Source organism: Ascaphus truei, chromosome 6, assembly GCF_040206685.1.
Source record: "Ascaphus truei isolate aAscTru1 chromosome 6, aAscTru1.hap1, whole genome shotgun sequence".
Classification (NCBI taxonomy): domain Eukaryota; kingdom Metazoa; phylum Chordata; class Amphibia; order Anura; family Ascaphidae; genus Ascaphus; species Ascaphus truei.
This window is the reverse complement of record NC_134488.1, coordinates 54,199,760-54,221,578: the sequence shown is the minus strand read 5'-3', so window position 1 is coordinate 54,221,578 and position 21,819 is coordinate 54,199,760. Positions and strand designations below refer to the sequence as shown.

General features: G+C 41.6%; 1 protein-coding gene across 4 annotated transcripts in view; it reads right to left on the bottom strand.

Annotated features, from left to right (window-relative positions):
* Nucleotides 1-4,145: 4,145 nt before the first annotated feature.
* ROBO3 (roundabout guidance receptor 3) overlaps nucleotides 4,146-21,819 on the bottom strand; it is a 223,843-nt gene continuing 206,169 nt past the window's right edge. For all 4 annotated transcript variants that reach the window (XM_075604305.1, XM_075604306.1, XM_075604304.1 and 1 more), the window contains 2 exons: nucleotides 21,590-21,744; nucleotides 4,146-7,249 (listed from right to left, as the gene is read on the bottom strand). In XM_075604305.1, coding sequence (XP_075460420.1) covers nucleotides 7,238-7,249; nucleotides 21,590-21,744 — 167 coding nt within the window. In that variant the 3' untranslated portion in view covers nucleotides 4,146-7,237. The remainder of the gene's footprint in view (nucleotides 7,250-21,589; nucleotides 21,745-21,819) is intronic.

Below are 21,819 nucleotides of genomic sequence, written 5' to 3'. Positions count from 1 at the left end.
GTAAGCAGTTCTTTCTTTGACATGTAGCTGGTTGTGACAGATCCAATGTGATCATTCTTCCTCTAACTATAGAGGTAAATGAGAATTTTAATCAGTGTTAGGATCTGCAATATTTGGTCATGCCTTGAAGTGGCTTGCAGGCTTAAAATGCTTTGGCCAAAGGGTTTAACTAAATGACCGTTTTTTCAAGAAATATATAGGTATTTCACTGTATATTTTTGTCATATTGGATGTAGCTTTGGGCTTATTTGTTTTTTGTTATATACATTTAGCCACGCCCACTAGCACTCCAATTGACACATTTACATATATATATATATTACGTGGTAATTTTTTTTGGGGGGGGTTAGAGCTTGCTTGGTATCTGTGTGTTTATTAAAGACTGCGTGAGCCAAGTCTTGGTTATTGCAAAGAGGAGCAAAGTGAGAAAAAAAAGAAGTTGTGTACAGAGATTAACCTGTTAGAAAACAAGTATGCATTCAAAATGGCACCCCTGAGGAAGTGAATGTGAAAAGCATTGGATTGACCAGTTTGAGCCCGCATAGTTGCTTTCTTTGACACCAATTTAGAAAGTGCTAAACAATGCCAGCACAGCTGAATAAAGCACCCAAAGTAATCGCTAGTACCGGATAGAAGGGAACTCTTTGTGAGGACTCGGGAGTCGCGCGGCCCTCCGCGCGCTCCCGCAAGACGCCGACGCACGTGCAGCCTCTCACCCTCTGCTCCGGCACCCGTTGCCACTCCCCTGGAATCCCACGCTCTCACGCGTGCCTCCTCGTGCATGCGCAGGGCTTCCCTCGCTGGAGCGGTACCCTCTACCCGTGCGGCGATGACGCGCAACGCGATAAAACGACGTGTCAAGCAAAATCAGCTTTTAACAGCCTCACCTGCCATAGCATGTTCCCGGCCTGTCGCTGCCCCTGCGGAGGCCGCGCCTCCATTCCACCCTACTTGGGGATTGGTTCCTTCTGCTTGTATATGCACAGCTGTGCCACTGGCCCCTTGGCTGAGCATAGTTTCTTGTTCCCTGTGCTTACCTCTCCTGTCTGCTAGATCCTTGCCTTGCCCTGCCTTTTCCCGTGTACCGATCCGGCTTGCCTTTGGACTACCGCTTCTCTGGACTACTGATCTCGGCTTTCCTCGACCATCCGTCACTCTCCTACCTTGACCCTGGCTTACCTCCATCTACGATCCGGACCTCTCCTACACCGATCTCGGCTATACCTCCATCTACGATCTGGACCTCTCCTGCACTGACCTCGGCAACTATACAACAACTCTGATCTCTCCTACCCCGACCTGGCTGCCAAGACCACTCTACATTCTGGGCGCAACCCCTGTGTCTGTGGCTGTTTTTTGCCCATTCCCATCTCAGTACCGGGGTCTAGTCTGTGGTAAGCACGGCGTAACTCTTCCACCTGACCTGCCAAAAAAAAAAAGGACACACTGGGAGCCAGGGGAGGAGGATTAACACTCAACATCGTGGCCCGGTGGGTGGACGCTACTGGACTCCCGTAGACGTAGATCTCTACAGCAGCAATCGGAGGATCCCGGTAGTAGCGTGACGCCAGGAGGACGAGGAATCGCAACTACAGATGTGATGAAAAGCCTTGTATTTGGGTGCCCTTTTTACCCTTTATTATGGGTGCCTTGTATTTGGTGCCCTTTTGCCCTTTATTATGCTATGAATTTTCTCAGTTCTTAATCAAGATGCAGTCTGAATATACTTATGTTCATTTACCCCTTTGAAAAAGCAATATGCCAATAAGCAGTCTAAATCAAGACACTGACATCATAAGTTAAATGTGTCTCCTAGATCTATAAAATTAGTACTGTGATATCATCAGTGTTTTCCTTCCATTACATATCACATCTACGTGGTCCATGCGCCAGAGGACGTCCATCCATTGCCTACAATAAATCAAATATATGAATGGTAGTGCTCTAGCAACTGAGTGAGAGATCCCTGCTTTGTAAAAAGCAGTAAACAAAAGACTAGACAATTTTTTTTATTTAATAACAGATTAATTTAATTCAAGTTTGGCAAAATAAAACAGATTTACAGTAAAAAAGATTTCAACATGTAATTACCTTTCATTTATTCACATATTTACAGTATGTTGCAACCTGTTAGCTTTATTTAGACTGAGTGAAGGTGTTATATGTAAATGATATAATTCAGCTTCTGTAATACCCTTTATTTATTAGACACTTGTTTTTTTTAATGACCGTCTTAAAATATGTTATTGATTACAACCATGGCTTTTATATAATGTAGAGATATTAAAGGTGACTATAATGACAATAAGGCACAGCAGCATGTGGATTACCATCAGTGAATCCATCTTTTTACTTGGGCTCCTCTTTCTGAAACAAACATGCAACAATACAGAGCAAAATGAAACAGTTACACACTTTAAACCCATTACCTTTTTGTTTGCTTAATATAACATTACTGGAAAACTGTAGTTGTTACAACTGGTTACCACCAACATTATTTTTTAAAGTGGCTGGCCAACCTAGGATGAAAGCAAACTAAAGACAGAGTCATGTTTATTAGGATATATATATATATATATATATATATATATATATATATACATATATATATATATATATATATATATACATATATATATATATATATATATACATATATATATATATATATATATATATATATATATATATATATATATATATATATATATATATAATATATATATATACATATATATATATACCACCAACATTATTTTTTAAAGTGGCTGGCCAACCTAGGTTGAAAGCAAACTAAAGACAGAGTCATGTTTATTAGGATATATATATATATATATATATATATATATATATATATATATATATATATATATATATATACATATATATATATATATATATATATATATACACATATATATATATATATATATATATACATATATATATATATATACACATATATATATATATATATATACATATATATATATATATACATATATATACATATATATACATATATATATATATATACATATATATATATATACATATATATATATATATACATATATATATATATACATATATATATATATATATATATATATATATATATATAAACCATAATACTGAGTTAAGTTATGGTGAGTAAAAAAAGTGACAAAAACCCTCCACAGGAAAGCAAATATGCAAATATAACTGTATGCTCATCTGCATGTCTTAGGCAGGTCTGCAACCCCGCCTTTCCCCATTATCACCCAGCATACAGCACTTCCACTGCAGCAAGGGATTCTGGGAAATGACATGCAAATGAGCACACAGTGTCACTTTTTGCCTCAATAACCATTTTAACATGGTTCCCTATAGGCTTAAGCTTGCTGCATGGTCACAGCTTTGAGCACAGCCAGGGTTAAGGTGCATACCCAGAAAACCACCCACAGACAGCTGTTTCGACCTTGATAGGTCTCATCAGTGTGGGGTTGATTTTACTGGGAATGCAAGAGAGGATATGGGATAGGCTAAACCATAATACTGAGTTAAGTTATGGTGAGTAATATATATATATATATATTTATATATATATATATATATTTATGCGCAAATAGAGTTAAAACAGTAAATGTAACCAGATCAGTATAACGGGGACAAAGCAAGGATTTGAGCTGATAGTGAGGTAACCAAGTTAACGATGAACAAAGTAGTAGAGGGTACGGGCATGTAGGAAACAGTCCTCTCCTAGCTGCAGTGTTGGTTGAATGGCTCGTCTGGACTCCATGTGGAACGCCATGTCGCCGGGTTGATGCCAAACACGATCGCAGCTGCCTCCAGTCTCTTGCTGCCTATCCTCCAATTCTCGCGATGAAGTTTTATCTACAAGACGAAACGTGTAGGGCTGAGGCTATTATGATACATTTGCTATAGCCTTCATTTCTAATCTCCTATTAGCCAGCATTATAGTAGCATTAGTATTATAATAATATATAGTGCATTACTGTTGGCAACTGCTCCCTCCCATTGCCGTGTACGCACTACAATCTGTGTCTGACGTCGCTCTCGCGAAAATTGGAGGACGGGCAGCAAGAGACTGGAGGCAGCTGCGATCGTGTTCGGCATCAACCCAGTGACTTGGCGTTCCACGTTGAGTCCAGACGAGCCGTTCAACCAACACGTCAGCTAGGAGAGGACTTTGTTTTCTACATGCCCGTACCATCTGCTACTATGTTCATCGTAAACATTCTATTACTTGCAGTATTTTACACATGTTGCGTACCTGATCAATATATAAATATATATATTAGTTGACACCTTTTAAAAAAAACAAATTGTACATAATTTTGCAAACGTTCAACATGTCCATGATAATCAAAGGCTTTAGAAAGGTTTTAGAATTTTTAACTAATGTCTTTTGATGATAAGATGTTTATAAGTAATCAACATTGTTAGTTTTGATTGGTTCCTTTGTTTTAAAAGTAGATATGGTGTAAACATTAGTCAAACATAAGTAGCTGCTACGCTTGAATAGTGTTCCTGATGAAAGTGATGCACTTTCATTTTTCACAAGATAGAGATAGATAAGACAGCTACTTTTAAGGTAATTTAAACTTTCTAAGGAAGTCAATTATACTGATGTTTTAAAAAAAAGTGTCTGTCCCACCAATTTGAACTGCAGTTAAAACTATTTTAAGCATGAATATACAAATCATGGTAGTTATCATAGTTAGGGAAGCAGAGCCCAACAGCACATTATTCTGGCAAAAAAAAAGAAGGACTCCATGGCAAGGGAGGCATAAAGTCAGGTTTCTAAATAAAATTATACAGGCATAATGCAAGGAAGAACTGGAAGTGTATAGCTGTACATATGCATTATCTGCTCATTCAGGGAAGGAGATTAATGTTCTGTAATTCCCAAAATATAACTGCTGCCTTTATTACCAAATGGGTTTGTGCATGTTGGATCAAGCCTGATCTGAAAATTCTCTAAAAATGGGTACACCATATTGTGTGTCAATATTTTTGTAACATATTATAAAAAAGGCAATCATGGGCTACACATAATCCAGCCAGTGAATTGGTACAAAGTGTATTCCATATTCATTAATTGCTTGCCAGAGGAGATAGGAACACATTGGGCACCAATGCATTGTAGAAAGGGGTTTAACAACAAAATTTTATTATTGAGGCACTTTGTTGCATTTGTCCACCATAAATAAATTCAATGTCTAACACCTAATATTGGCTTGAATATTACAATAATATTTTGGCACATTTTATTATAAAAAAGGTTTGCTTTTTAAATAGGTTGTAGTCTGTTTATTAAACTCCGATATTGCCCATGAAAAAACGTTCTGAAACAGAATCCAATTTGAAGCAGTAAGAATCAATTGAAGAATTATCAAAGAGATCGCCCATTTGTTTTTATATTTCCAACCAGATTATCCTATACTTCACATGGTAGGTCTCTGAGGAAATACTAGAGAGGTGATACTTGGAACTAGGAAATATGTGAATAAAAATGGACACGCGTTAACTCCTTTATACAGTATGATGCATCTTCTGTGTGAAAAAGGCTGTTTTGCCACCAAATGCCATTATCACAGTTTAATGAATATGCCCCATGGGTATGATTGGACAAGATACAGGGTTTTTTATACGAATAGTAATACAAATTACAACTTTTAAATGGTGATTCCTCCTTTGTTTAAGCTGATTATTTTTTAACAGGTCATCATGAGTCTTTTTAACCGAAATATGCATATAAAAGTTTAGAATTGTTCCCACCTGGAGATTGACAATTATAACAGATTCAACAATGAAACCACAGGTCTTCAAAAATGTATGCGTCACAATTCCCATATTTAAACATTATTGCTTGTTCATTTGACTATCACAATTTATGGTTTAGATAAATTGGGGTACCACTAGGTACGGTATACTTAACTGTAAGACAGCCTGGCGGTAACAAAACTACAAAAGCATCAACCATTGTAGGAACAGCTGATTATAGATGATATAAAAGACCTTTACTGCAAGCATTTATCATACTGGATGTAAACAATACCCCACATCTGTGGTTTCTCAAAAGAGTTAATAGAATAAATATTGGTCTGGCCCCTAAAAATTCTTGGCACTACAACTTCTAGGATAAGTAACCAAATCAACACACAGACTCTGAAATAAGACGAACACACCCCACCAACTACAGAATAATCAGAAAAAATATGCAGATAAATCCTAGCATGTCTCATGAATGTTTAACCTACAGTACATTTCAAGGATAAAGTTAAACTCAGCATACAGATAACTTAATTTAGAATGAAAGAAAACCTTTTGAATATTTAGCAAAAATCTTTATTTGCAGCATACAAAATGAGTTTCCTGACTACCATAAGAGCAATCATCATAGTCTACAAATTGTTGCCTCAAAGTCAACACTGGTACATTGCAACTTATGGTAGTTTTAAAGTTGTGGAGTTGTCTGTTGTAGGATCTCACCAATTACTGTCTCTTGTAAGCTTTTATCAATCGCAGGCTCTTACCAATCAATGCATGTTATAGGCTCTACAATTTTATGAAGGCAAATTGCTAAGTGTCATATGGGGTCGCAGTATACAGCCGCAACACCTCAAATATCAGACTTTGATAATGCAGACATTTTGGTTATTCCGATTTTATGCTTTTAATCTACAGTCTTGTTATTTGCTGGACCCTAAACTGAACAATCTTGCATGTTCAGTCAAATGTTACCACAGCCATTTTGTGACCATTACATTTTGTTTTTGAAAATATGAAGTCAAATATCCCTGATAACTCCAGGAATGGTTCAATTCCACTTGGATACGATGGTTTTCTCAATAATTCCGTCTGTGAAGGGACAGCATGCAACACAGCCTTGTGCTTTTTTTAGTCATTTCTTTCTTTATATGCAAGAGTGCAAACATATACTTGCTATAAAACTTGGCACATTCAAAACAGCAACATTTTAATGTACAATTTGCTTTTTTACTTAAATATAGTACATTCCTTGGATGTCCAGAAACATTGAATTCCAAGAAAGGTATATTTACATGTAAAATAAGAAAAACAAAGGTCCAAAATAAGGTCATAAATAAGCAATAAATGCAAAATACTTGGAACAGTTTTAAAGTGTCTTTTGACAAAATGTCTTCTTGTATAATGACTTGGCAGAAGAGTTTAATCAACCGTATTCTTTAACCAACCACTCTGGGTTTCTTCATCTCTTTTCCTGTGGAACAATAGATTAAACATTGTTATCATTTATTTTACAACATAGTAAGAAATCAAAGAACGTTCTTACAATGGCGGAGCATACAAATGTAGGAAATGAGATGGTCCTTCCTCAGATTTTGAAAAAACTGTGAATGGTTAAGTGTGTGTAGACTGATGTAGTATTTGGTACAGTAAGATTGCAAACTACAGGCTATATGTAGGTGATGTAAATATTTTTATACAAATCATACTAGTATTTTGAATTGATTTGGAGCATTTATCCAATCTTCGTGTAATCTCTTTTGTGATGGCACTGTTTGTAAACTTATGTATACTGTATGTATGGAAATTGTTCATCCAGTCTTTACCCTTTCATCTTTTGTTAGACAAATGATGGCCATATAATACAGGGATAAAACAATAATTACCCAATAACATTTTGAATTAGGAGAACCTGGAAAACATAGACTAATTTTTACATAAAGTAACATTTTGACTTATTTTTATTTTAAGGGAAAATCAATCTATAAGGAAAGAATAACAAGAAAAAGTTCTTATTAAAATGTCCCCTTCCACCACTACGTGGAACTGCCCCTTACATTGGCACTCTTCTATTTCATTTTATAAACAGACTGCCTTCATAAATTAAATAGCTATGGAAGCCAGAAGGTTATAATCAGCAAAAATGTACAGTAAATAATTCAGTGTTTTTATTCCACTACTGCACTGTTAAGAGTTATTTCTTGAACTCAGCAGGTTGTATATTTCTTCCAATATCTATTCACAGCATCCTGTGAAGTTTAATGGAATTTGAGCCGTGTCATTTATTTTTCAACTCAGGAACAATGTAAAAGTTACTTTATTTGTGGACATTTTCTCTTCCTGCAGAGATGACTTGAAATGACACTTAATTAAACCTGGCAATTCGGTCAAATAAAACATCCTACCATCAAACTGTTAGGTATAAAAACTGATATATAATTGTAGCCCCTGTAAGAAAGAGCGGGCTACTTATCCTTCTCCTACTGGAGTAAGCCCTGGTAAGGGCAGGCGCCAGTAGTAACCATGGGTTTCGCCCCCTCACCAAGCCCTTCTTTGAGTGATAGAGGTAGGCCCCTGACTGTGTGGAAGGCATAGACACAGGAGAGGGCCTGCTGACATCATGGGGGTGGGGCTGACTAAAGTTAGTTGCAGTTCCTGTCCGTGTGCAGTCAGTTTAGTGTTGGAGTGTCTGACTGGACAGTCAGACTGTGTGAGCTAGCTAGGTTCCAGAGGAGCAGGGCCTAGTTAGCTGGAGGTGGACCAATTCCTCTCACCCTGCTTAGGGGGTGAGGGAAGAGCTAGCCCTACCCTGAGCGCCCTAGGTTTGGGGTGGAAGCAGGGAGCAAAGACCCCACAGACCATCCTGAGGGGGTACAGTCTGGAGGAGAAGGAGGAGGAGGAGGAAGTGTACCTGTATTATTGCTGCTGCTGTGAGCTGCTGCATGAGAATAAAGAGCTGCTGCTACTTTTAAAAAGACTGTGTGAGATTGGAATCTCTCGCCCTGGGACCAGGGCTTTCTCTGGGAAGATTCCAACCTATCCCCTAGGTTTCGCCAGAGAATGGAGGTGCTGCACCACAACCACTAAAGAATGGAGGCATATACCCCAGAAGCCTGGCCCTGTTATCCCCCACACCAACGCGGGAGACTCCGGCCCTCCTGTTCCAAGCAGGTATGCACCACCATACACATGTAGCCAGCCCTCAATACACTAGAGGCACAATCTGTGTCTGGGGGGGGGGGGGGGGGAACATGGGTTACATAATATTAACACAAATGTTAACGTGAGCTGTTTTATGTATCAATCAGCTATAACATAGTCCATTGCTGTATTATAAAACAGGCTGGTTGAGAAAAGTATTTTCAGGATACTGCTTCCAATAATGTGTACACTCTTTGGTGAAAAATTACCCCAGTCAGACTAATTTGTCATACAAAAGCACAGACATATCAATAAACAGTGCCATTAAGAGATTGATACTGCAGGCTATGAATAAATCCATCAAAATTCGTGTCACTGAAATCAAAAAGCACAAAAAAAGCAAATATTTCTCTTGAGAATAAAGAGTAAATGCTTCAGTTTTCATGTCTGTTGTCTGATCACATTTCTCCATCTTGATATTTGATTCTGTATTTCTTTCCTCATAATACTCTGCACTGGGATAGATGGGTGCCTTTCAGTATCTTTGAAGTTGGATTGCTGAGATTTTAATGAAGATGTAAAAGGCATTTTCTGTTGGAAAAAGCATTCAGAAACCTGAGTAGATTTAAGATGTCCCTAGGCACGCAGTGTTTAGAGTGTAACCAAATCTCCTATTGAGGGCAGGCCTTCCTTTACAAAGGACAACCAAGAGGCAAAGAGATACTTGTTTCATGACTGACCAAAGGGCATCGAAACTACAGTAAATATGCAACACCCACAGTTTATGGCCTTAATCAAGACCAGAAAGTTCAACAAAATTAAAGAAAGAATCATGAAGATACAAAGTAGTAGTACATGAGTACCTATACACACAGAGCTTCACAAATTAGATATACAGTACTGTAAATTTGAAGTTAACTGTCCTTCTTATGTTGTTGTCTTTTTAATACTCAAAATTATTTCACATTTTTACTATTTAAATCCACAAATCTAAATTATGGATAGCTCCTCTAATACCACAGTTATACATAGACAGATCAGACATTTATTTGTAAAGTATAAACTGACTATTTCACCATGACCAGATGCTTAATTGTGAAATTCTCCACTTATTTACTGTTCTGCAAAATATTAATGATTTTTCATTTAAAGAATAGGCATCTTGGTTTAAAGCTACAAACTTATTTAACATGTTTTAAATTATGGCACACCTGTTAAAATTGTTAAAAAAAAATGGGCACAACTTCAACAGATCTTGTTACGTGAGACTAAAGCTTTAAACCAAACATATTAATGTAGAGTTAATTTGATTCTCTCTATATTATTCAATTGTTAGTGAGAAAATTAAATGTGACAAAATTGGCATATCTGAACTACTAATTAATTAATTTCTATTTAAAGCAGTAATCCCAGCATTTCTAACCCTCCCTGTCATGGGAGACCAGTACTTTTACACCAAAACAACCGGGATCACTAGCACCAGAGAGGACAAGGTTGTTGAATAAAATGAGGTTTATTCTGGCACGCCAGCAGACAAAACAAAGATGCACAAGATCTTAAGATATAATAACAACTGAGGACCAGGGGAGTAGACTCTAGCCTCGCTAGGTGCAGGGGCTTGCTTCAAGAAGGCTTGTCCTGTCCGCGTCTCGTCCAGGATATCAGAGTGCTGATATCAGAGTGCTGATCACACAGCAGTCCCTCTGACATGTATCTCCAGCTGGTGAAAGTCAAGACCCAAACTCCTTCACAGAATGTCTCTCAGTATCTCAGATAGTCTCTCATCCGCAATGCCTCTTATATAGTCCTCTGTGGTTATCCTTTACATCAGGCCTGCACAACTCGTAAAGCGAGAAGGGCCGAACTGCTCCAAGAAAAAAAAATTTGGGCCGCACGGGTACAATCATCATCATCATCATCATCATCATCATCATCATCATCATCATCATCATCATCATCATCATCATCATCATCATCATCATCATCATCATCATCATCATCATCATCATCATCATCATCATCTCTCTCCAGCACCTCTCATCATCATCATCATCATCCTCATATATCTCCCCCAGCACTCATCATCATTCTCATATATCCCCCCTCACTATCAACCTTTGCGATACTCCCCATCTATCTCTCATACCCCCCATCTCTCCCCCTCACCCACACACATAATACTCCCTCTCCACATAAAACACACAATACCCCCCTGCACACCACACACATCCCACCCCCCTGCACCTCACATCCTTCTCCCCACCTGCACCTCACATCACTCTCCCCCCTGCACCTCACATCACTCTCCCCCCTGCACCTCACATCACTCTCCCCCCCTGCACCTCACATCACTCTCCCCCCTTGCACCTCACATCACTCTCCCCCCTGCACCTCACATCACTCTCCCCCCCTGCACCTCACATCACTCTCCCCCCCTGCACCTCACATCATTCTCCCCCCTTGCACCTCCAATCACCCCCCGCACCTCCAATCACCCCCCTGCACCTCCAATGACCCCCCCTGCACCTCCAATGACCCCCCTGCACCTCCAATGACCCCCCTTGCACCTCCAATAGCCCCCCTTCACCTCCAATCACCCTCCCCTTCACCTCCAATCACCCTCCCCTTCACCTCCAATGACCCCCCTTCACCTCCAATGACCCCCCCTTCACCTCCAAGGACCCCCCCTGCACCTCCAATGACCCCCCTGCACCTCCAATGACCCCCCCTTCACCTCCAATGACCCCCCCTTCACCTCCAATGACCCCCCCTTCACCTCCAATGACCCCCCCTTCACCTCCAATGACCACCCCGGCACCTCCAATCATCCCCCTGCACCTCCAATTACCCCCCTGCACCTCCAATCACCCCCCTGCACCTCCAATCACCCCCTGCACCTCCAATCACCCCCCTGCACCTCCAATGACCCCCCCTGCACCTCCAATCACCCCTCTGCACCTCCAATCACCCCCCTGCACCTCCAATCGCCCCCCTGCACCTCCAATCACCCCTGCACATCACCCCTCCTGCACCTCACCCCCCTGCACCTCACCTCAATGCACCTCACCTCACATATCCACATTGGGATCAGGGGGGGGGAGTGGCCGCAGAAGAGCTCAGCTGGCTGTGACTTCCCCCTCCGTCCCACGTTGCGAGCGGGGGGGGGAGGGGGGAGGGAGCAGGGAGGGGGAGCAGGCCCTGTGCATGCGCGCCGGGACTGCGGGGAATCGCCGCCATTTAAAAAAAAAAATTATTTATTAAACTGGCGCCCGGCCAGATTCATCGCGGGCCGCACAGAGAGGCCAGACGGGCCGTATGTTGTGCAGGCCTGCTTTACATGGTACAGGGGCTGCTGGCCAATCAGAGCAGACCTGATTGTCCATTCTTTCCCACTCACCAAATGTCTTTAACACCTCCACAGTCCCAGCCTTTGTCAATACACATTTCTCTACAGATGTTGATTAAATCAGAGTCCCTTCCATAGAAATGTACACATGCAAATCACATGACCAGTCTGCTATCTTAGAAATGAGTACATACAGTCACATAATCCAATTGACACTTTACAGGGTTGACTCCAAAATCACATCACAGAACAATGTTGATTCACTAAACTGGGGGATTGCATTTACAGGGAATAAAGTGCTTGGGCTTACATACATAGTGCATTATACATTCCCTGTTCTCCCTCAGATATTAAAGTACATTTGGCCAAAATAAAACCTTACATAGGTGGCCAAGTTACATGGATTTAGGGGTAGCTAGCTGGGCTTCATTTCAGTTTTGTGGTGTCAGCTACCACTACCATCACATCTCCCCCTCAAGAAGAAGACTCTGGGGTAGTCACCCAATCAGTTGGCTCCAAAAGCCTGGAAGTACTTGATGTGCGTTGGTCGCTGGATATGTCCAGCCGGGAGAGATCATCTGTGCTGCCATGCCCGTTACCCTTATCGAAGTCCAAGTCCTGAAGGGCACGGCTCCCGGTTAACCAGGTCTCAATCTCCACGGGCATCCTCCACAACCAATTTAGGGGGTTTGTTGCAGGGTACATGCAACCACACACACGGGTTCTCTAGATAAGGCTTCTTTATGGAGCCTTAAAAACACAAAGCACACAAAACAAAATAGCTTCTCTTCAGCATACAAAAACAAAATAGCTTCTCTTCAGCAGACAAAAAAAGCTTCTCTTCAGCATAGAAAACAAGGCAGCTTCTCTTCAGCATGCAGGACACAGACAGTTCATCACACGTACTTTGAAAAACAGACCTTATAGCAGTAATCTCTTCAGTATTTCAGTCCTGTCTCCTGACCAGCTAGCTTGCATGTGTGTACAGCCTGGGGGTTTTAAAACACCTTGATTATGCAGCTGGGGTCAGACTAATTAAGCAGCCCTTCTCAACTGAAACTTGACCTCGTCACTGCTGCACTGCAAGCCTAAACATAGGTTTGCCAGGTATATGGCTGGTAACGTTCATTCACCCTGTCACAGGGTTGTTCTCCACGAGCCCTGGATAGGGCTTCCCACATACATAGGGCTGCCAGCACTCCTGAGTCCAAGCACTAGCCAGGCACATTGGCAGAGCCTGTAACACTGCCCCGCACTCGGGGGACCAGGCTGCCAGCACCTCGAGCCGCCTCTTGTTCACCTCAGTCAGGATTCTGTCTGGGACGCTATCCCAGCTTTCCCCTCTTACGGTAGCCCTGCGTCTCCTCTAACTCCTTCTCCATGTTCCGTTCCCCCTCCACCGAGACCTGGTATGCTATCAAGTGGAGGGATCTGTGATCCCCGGGGTTGACCAGGCAATCAGGTGGATGAATCCTGCTCGGCTTCTCCGGAACCAGGACTCGCTCTCTCTCCACTACCTCTCACCTTTGCTACCGCTGGGGATATGCGAGCTGCTCCACTGAGCCTACCTGCCTAGCCTCTCCTAGGACATCAGGGAGAGCATACAGCTAACACCGCTGACCCACTAACAGCCTTGTGCTGTAAGGGCTTAAATACCCCTGGTGACCATCTCCGGGGAGCCCTCACACCACTGTCCCGTGGCCTGCCTACTTGCTGGCAGACATCCCAGGTACGGTTGAATGCTGATACCTCCTGGGATGCCTCTAGCCTGCAGAATGGTTGCACTAGCCGGGCTCTGGTACAAGCAACCCCCTGATGCCCTGTCAGCAGGATCTCCTTAGTCCCCTGCAACCACTTGGGCCCTATCTACCCAAGGACCCCCAGCTGGCCACTCTCTGTCCCGCCTGGCCGGAGCAACCGAGGCGGGTGCTGGTTCCCAGTATACAAGCACACAGGGTCCAGGGAACTGATTGGGCATGTTCTTGGAGGCAGACTCGGCCAACCCTCCAGATCAGTGTCTGCCCGCACCCTCTCCTGGGGCCACTCACTGAGCCGTTCACCCTCAATCAGTTTGTCACGGGAATGGTCAGCAGGGATGTCAGGACAGAGGTTAGGCTGGGTCTGGCTTACCTGCCTGGTCTCTTCGGTGACCCTAGAACATGATGGCTCCAAAAGCAGGGGAGTGGCGATCACTGCTGTTAGCTCCAAAGGTTGCGGAGCATGAAACACTGTGATGGATGGCGGTGCCCAAGGGACCACCGCCAGGGCAACTGTCTGACTTTGGCATCCTGTGACTGGAGTCATAGGAGCATCCTCTCCCGGTAGCTTCACCAGCATCCCCGTCTGTGGGAGCTGTTGCTCTGGGCAGACCATTTCTCTGCTGCCCCAGAGGTACCATAGCACTGGTGTCCCCCAGGCTGACCGTCTGCCCATTGCCTGGGACCACTGTATACAAAAATCTTCCATGGACCGCTTGGTCCTCCAGCCAAATGGCTGCACTCTGCTGCCCGTCAAACTGCATCTCTGCACCGCTAGTAGCTGCTGAAGAGACCGCTGGCTGGGTCGTCTGCTTCTCTGGCTGCACGGCTGCTGTCTGTTACTTTGCTAGGGCTAGCCTATAGGCTGTCAGCCCTGTAGATGGGGAACATTGCCCCTGATTGGGGTTACTCGAGCAGGATACTTTGTGGCACTCCATCCACAGATGGTTCGTCCGGTCTCCCCAGGAGCACCGGCCCTCATGGGCATACTCTGCCATCTTGGCTGCAGCCCCTCTGGTATCCAGCTGACTCCACCATGGCTTGGTGGCTTGGGAAGAGTCAGCTACTGGAAGCGCTCGGCTCACATGCACTGTAGCGGGGTTTGTGACCTGCTTCTCCGGCTGAGCCTGCGGTAATCTGATTGGAGCAGGTCCTGCAAGACCTCTTAGTAGGTGGATAACATACAAGCGATAGTCCTCGGTTGAGCCTGGACCCAATGCTGCAACCAAAGCCGCACAAACACTATCTGTATTAGCGTACTTAGCCAAGTCCGCTTTGTGCCACTCAAGGTCCTCAACAAGGCCCATTGTACCTCGGCCGTAACTCGCAGCCCATATCTTGTGCACTGGGCAACTAACGATTGTTGGTACCAGGCCAGCCATCTTCAGATTTACCCAAACTAATATAAATGTGATCGAATAGTAAAATATCAGATTTGTGCAACATTTGTCTGGAACAACTTGTCCTGCGGTCTCGAAAATTCAAGACTGTCTTTGAGCTGTGATTTCCTGTAAGAAATCCCAACACAAACCCCAGTGATCCCACTGCTATGCCACCAGAAAAAGCCTGTCACGATAGACCACTACTTTTGCACCGAAACCACCGGGATCACTAGCACCAGACAGGACAAGGTTGTTGAATAAAATGAGGTTTATTCTGGCACGCCATCAGACAAAACAAAGATGCACAAAACACGATACAATCCCAACTGTGGACCTGGGGAGTAGACTCTAGCCTCGCTACAGTAGGTGCAGGGGCCTGCTTCAAGAAGGCTTGCCCTGTCCGCTTCTCATCCAGGAAATCAGAGTGCTGATCACACAGCAGCCCCTCTGACATGTATCTCCAGCTGGTCACCGTCAAAATTCAAACTCCTTCACAGAATGTCTCTCAGTCTCTCAGATATATTCTCTGATCAGCAGTGCCTCTTGTATAGCCCTCTGTGGCTATCCTTTACATGGGACAGAGGCTGCTGGCCAATCAGAGTAGACCTGATTGTCCACTCTTTCCCACTCACCAAATATCTTTAACACCTTCACGCTCCTAGCCTTTGTCTAAATATACATTTCTCTGCAGGAACCTAAGCTGATTAAATCACAGAGTCCCCTCCAAAGAAATGTACACATGCAAATCACATTACAAGTCTTCTATCTTAGAAATGAGCACATACTGTACAGTCACATAATCCAATTTACACTTTATAGGGCTGACTCCAAAATCACATCACAGAACAATGTGGATTCACTAAACTAGGGGATTGCATTTACAGGGAATAAAGTGCTTTGGCTTACATACATAGGGCATTATACATTCCATGTTCTCCCTCAGATATTAAAGTACATTTGGCCAAAATAAGCGCTACATAGGTGGCCAAGTTACATGGATTTAAGGGTAGCTACTTGGGCTTCATTTCAGTTTCGGGATGCCAGCTACCCCTACCGTCACACTCCCTCCCTCTTTTTTTTTTATTACAGGATTGCTATTTACTAGGAGATGAAAATGGGAGTCCAATAGGAGTCACAACACATGACGTTGTAGCTTCATGTTGGTCCACGGGACCCCAAAGATTTGACACCCATTTAGTTTCCCCATGAGAGATATTTAAACCAATAACAGCACTTCTACGTATCTTGCGAACAGGAGGACCACCCGGGTCCTATTATGTAAGAAAAATACAAAATATAAGAGTAAGGGGAGATTATTGATTTTAAGAAGTGCTCTGTTATGCTGCAAGAAAGTGGGAATGCGTGTGTTCTACTATACAATTTCCCACAATTCAGTCATTTGGAGAACATGTGCATTACTGATAATTATGAACATTTGTCACTATTACTGCATAATAATGTCCTTGTGCTGAAAAAAGAACCATACATTTTGTACAATAAGCAACCTCATCCATCAGCACATAACCTCAAAAAACAGCTGAAACTTCTTTGCATACCAAATCATTGTTCTGAAGACCCAGCTCAGCATTACTCATCACTTCCCACTGAGTAACACTGATAAAAATAAAATAAACGTTGAAAAAGGAAACATGTAACTCAAGACTTACATCCTAGACGAAATGATTCTAACCTTTGTTTAAACACAAGAATTCAGGAAATGTAGTCACATCAGAGGAACGTTGCACTTTGACTTCGTAATACAGTATATATTGTGACATTACACACAAAACAATGTATAATTACTTAGTCAAGAATTAGGGCGGATAAAATACACACTATATTAGATATTACAGAAAAGAAGTACTGTTCTTAGGTTGATCTTTTAAAAAGGAAAATACAATCTATTCCCTTTCCCACAGTAGGTAACCATAAAATGTATGTTCTTATGTTGGTATCTGAACAAAAACTATTCTAGCTAATTTTAAACAAACAGAACTATTTTATCTAGGCTTGACTGATAGAAATGGAAATCCATTAGTCCACTTAAGGACTTAATGGAAAAATAAAAGCCAGATAAAGAAATAAACAACGTAAACCAAAAGTGCACTGTAAAAAAAAGTAAAAAGTGCACGAAATAAGGAGGTTTAGTACAAATTAAACCTGATAGGGGGATACCGAGCAGGGCACTCCACTTACGGCCCACTGAGAGGCAAATGCAGATACTTGCCCAGTGGTCACAGAATGGGTGAACTCTACTCTGATACAGGAGTACACCAGCACCCAGAACAGGGCCTCGCAGGTAAGGGATACCTCCCCAACCAGCCGCTACTTCCTGGACCTGTAAATAGCCAGCTTGGCTAATGCCAGGAACACGATGGTGATGAGGTTCCTGGCCCTAATGTTCTGGGATACTGCAAATTTAGTAAACAAGTTACAAACGCAGCAGTAGGAAAGGTAAAAAGCCTTATCACCTATAAAAACATGGTTTTGTCTTTTATCATGCAATGTTCAAAGAACAATTTTTAGCATTTTAGAATTCATGGATTTCTCAAGCTAATAGTGTTGATCACAGACAGATACCTATTATGTAAAGAGACGTTTAAGTGAAATTTGCATTATTAGTACAACAATGATAAAGAACACTCACTGACATTCACATGCTTCAGGCAAGTCCTCTAAACCTGCCTAACCCCATACTCACTCAGCATACAGTTCGTCCAGTGATTCTGGGTAACGACTTACAAATGAACACACACAGTGGATAACTTTTTGCTTCCTATTCATTTTAACATTGATCCTGGCTGCAGGCTGTGTAAGTATGGAGTCAGGCTGGGTTAGAGGGCTTGCCTGAGACGTGAAGCTGTGTTCTTTATCATTGCTGTACAGTAGAGTGTTTTGGTCACTTTTTACTCAACATATTTCTGTACCTATCATTAGTATAACATAGCAATACTATAAACTAAACTATATACTCTGGACTTCCTAAAGTGGGTGAATTAAAAGGTACGGCATCTAATTTTTCTTAAATTGCCTTGTTTATTCTGTGAAATGCTGCTGTACATTTCCATGTTTTGATTTTTTAGACACCACTACTAACGAAGCTCTGACCAGCAACGTTGGTATTGTTTAAACTGGGTAGAAACGTCTGACTATAGTAACCTGTGAAAATATCAGTGAGCATTGCATACAGTATTTTTGGCATTTGTTACAGTTCTTTTAGATATAAGCATTCGGACCTCATTTTCTAAGCCAATTTTCTATTTAATAAACATCTTAAATTGTGTGTTAAGATATTGTTTCCTCTACTATAACTCAGAAACATGTTGCTAAGTGGGACTACAATTGAATTGGGAAGAAAAACAGAGTTTAAAGGTGCATTTATTCCAGAGCAAAGACAATGTAAGCCAAGGGTATTTTAAAACAATAACACTTTCTTTAAAACAACTGGGTCATGTTCTATAAACTACTGGAAAAGTAAAATGTTAGTAATCACTGTCCACATTTTTGGAATTTAGCTAATCTACAGCTTGTCTCACAGTTCCTTTATTCAAAAACAGACAGTGTCTGTGTTGTTTAATTTAATCAAATACAGATACAATTCTTCTGGAATGGTGACTTCTGCACATTCAATCCTTGAAAGTTGTTTACTGAAATAGTAAAACTTTATCTTTTTAGATATATTTGCCCTTGAAAATATATTGTCTTTATATAGCAGGACGTTTACTATGTTTTTATTTAATGAACACAGTTTTCACGAAGAATTGCCTACAGATTTATGATGCTAACTGTTAGCACGTACAGTATATAGTACCTAGCAGTCTTTCAGGGAAGGGAAGAGAACATACAGGGAATTCTGTTTTGTCAGTTTCCATGCATTATAATTGTCAACTATCAAACTAACACTGTGAATTAACTATCTTTGACTGGAGATTTTGGCCAAATTGAGATAAGCAAATTGTATAAAGATTACATTATAATTATGTAACCTTAACATAGTGTAGCCATGGCTGGGCCAGCTATCTTTCTGCCTTCCCTGTCATGTAAGTCCTAGTAAGATCAAGATAGTGACAGGCTATCCTGTGGGATTTTTCCCTCCTCCTACAGATTCTTTGAGTGGCGGAAGATGAGATGATATAGGAGTCTATGTATGTCCAATAAGGATGCAGATCCTGTGCCCTCCCATTTTGCACCAAGGAGGAGCTGTCCTAAATTATAGAGATGAACCCAGCCCTCACAAGGTGGGGTTCAGGCAGTCCCTCTTCCTTTTTGTGAGATGAGGATGTAAGCCAAGTCTCCTCCCGGCTGGGAGGAAGACATGTGCTCAGTCCCTCATGGTCTGGGTGCCTTCCACTACTCTAGTGAGGCCTCATCATTACCAGCAGGCCTGTACCATCCAGGAGCCTGGAAACTATCCTGACAACTGATTGCAATCGCTGTAAGAACATCAGCAGTGGCTACATAATAAAGACCATCCCTTTTTATATATCTCGCTGAGTCGCAATCTATTGGACAGATGTATGGGGAAAAAAGATTGTCATGGTGGGGATTGCTTTCATTTCTACTGGAGCCCACTATGGCTGGAGTCGCTGACAAGAAAGAACATCTAGGCTCACCGTGAGCCTGTCCTGATTGCCCACTACACCGCGAAACACTGAGAAACTCCTGAGCCAAACAGGTACCGAGCACCATACACAACTGTAGCCAGGATAAATTTCCCGGGGGGGGGGGGGGGGAGAGGAGTGCTACAATAGAAACATAGAATTTGACGGCAGATAAGAACCACTTGGCATACCGTGTCTGCTCGTTTTCTTACAGTATCTGCTGTAAAACCTCAGACCCTTATTTGATTATTTATATATAGGATAGCCTTACTGTATGCCTATCCCAAGCATGTTTGAATTCCCTTACTGTATTTGCCCCTACCATGCCTGTTGGGAGGCTATTTCATGAATCTAGCACCCTTCCCGTAAAGAAGTACTTCCTCCCAATTCCCCTTAGCCTGCCACCCTCCAGTTTCAGATCACAACTTCTTGTTCTAGCACTGCTCTCTCTCTGGAATATGCTTCCCTCCTGTACTTTGTTAAATACTCTTATACATTTGAACATCTCTATAGTATCCACCTCTCCCCTTTATCCTATAAGCGCTACACATTAAGGTCCTGTAGTCTTTCCTGATAAATTTAATACTGTAGATCATGCACCATTATAGTAGCTCTTTTCTGCAATCTCCAATTTATTTGCGTCCTTTTGGAGATATGGTCTCCAGAATAGAACACGGTACTCTAGGAGAGGTTTCACCAAATGATCTATAAAGTGACATCACGCCCTTCTTTTCCTGCTGCTAATACATGTCACTATACAAGCTAACATCCTGCTGGCTTTCCGCATTACTTTGTTACATTGCTCACGTACTTTTAAGTCTGCTGAAACAATGACTCCCACGTCCCTTTCCTCTATAGTAGTTGACATTAAAGTGCCATTAATCCTGTATTCTGGCTGCAACCCAAGTGCAGTATTCTGCACTTTTTGGCATTAAATTCTAGTTGCCACACTCTTTACCATTTCTCAAATAGATCTAAATCATTAGTAATTTTGTTTACTCCTCCTGGAGTGTTAATCTGGTTGCAGATCTTTGTGTCATCTGCAAAAAGGCATACATTCCACTACAGCTCATTTGTAATGTAACATTGAGTCAGTGTTTTACAAAATGAGATACATTGATAAATACAAGTGAATGCTCCTGTATGTCTATACAAGAGTAAGTGCTACAGACAGTTTTCAGGCCATCATTCTCGATATTCTTATCTGATAGTCTAAAATGAGTGCAAACACAATAGCTTTTAAGTAGTTCTGCCTTCTTATTTGGTAAAGCATTGCCATTCATTTCACTGTTTTGATGTGCAACTACAAGGAATTTGTAATAGTTCTTGGTGTCTTAAATCATGTTGCTTTCATAATACATACGTTTCTGTACCTGTCTGCAGTGAAACGGTAAGACATTTAATATTTAATCTATACTCTATTAAATCGATAGAATTTTATGTCACATTGGTAATTAACCTAATAGTTCCATTCAACTTTATTACTCACTCCAGGTGTCCTCTTGATTAGTATGAAAGTAGAACATGACGTTGTTAATATCTCGGGTGGTGTGACCTTTGGACACACATACAAAAAGTGTAATCTACCTCTTTGCGGTCTCCTTTTGTTTTGCTTCTTCCGGATGCATGACCTTTAGATCCTGCTGACCCTCTGGAGGAGCTGCTTCCTGTTGTGGAACAATTGCTAGACATTTGACTTCTTGATAGGAAGTTGGGTTTACTGTAGGGAATGATTTCTTCATCTAAGACAAAAAAAAAGTAAAATGCTATGTACAGTACTGATAACTATAAATCAGCCATTGCCGTCAGTCTTGTGA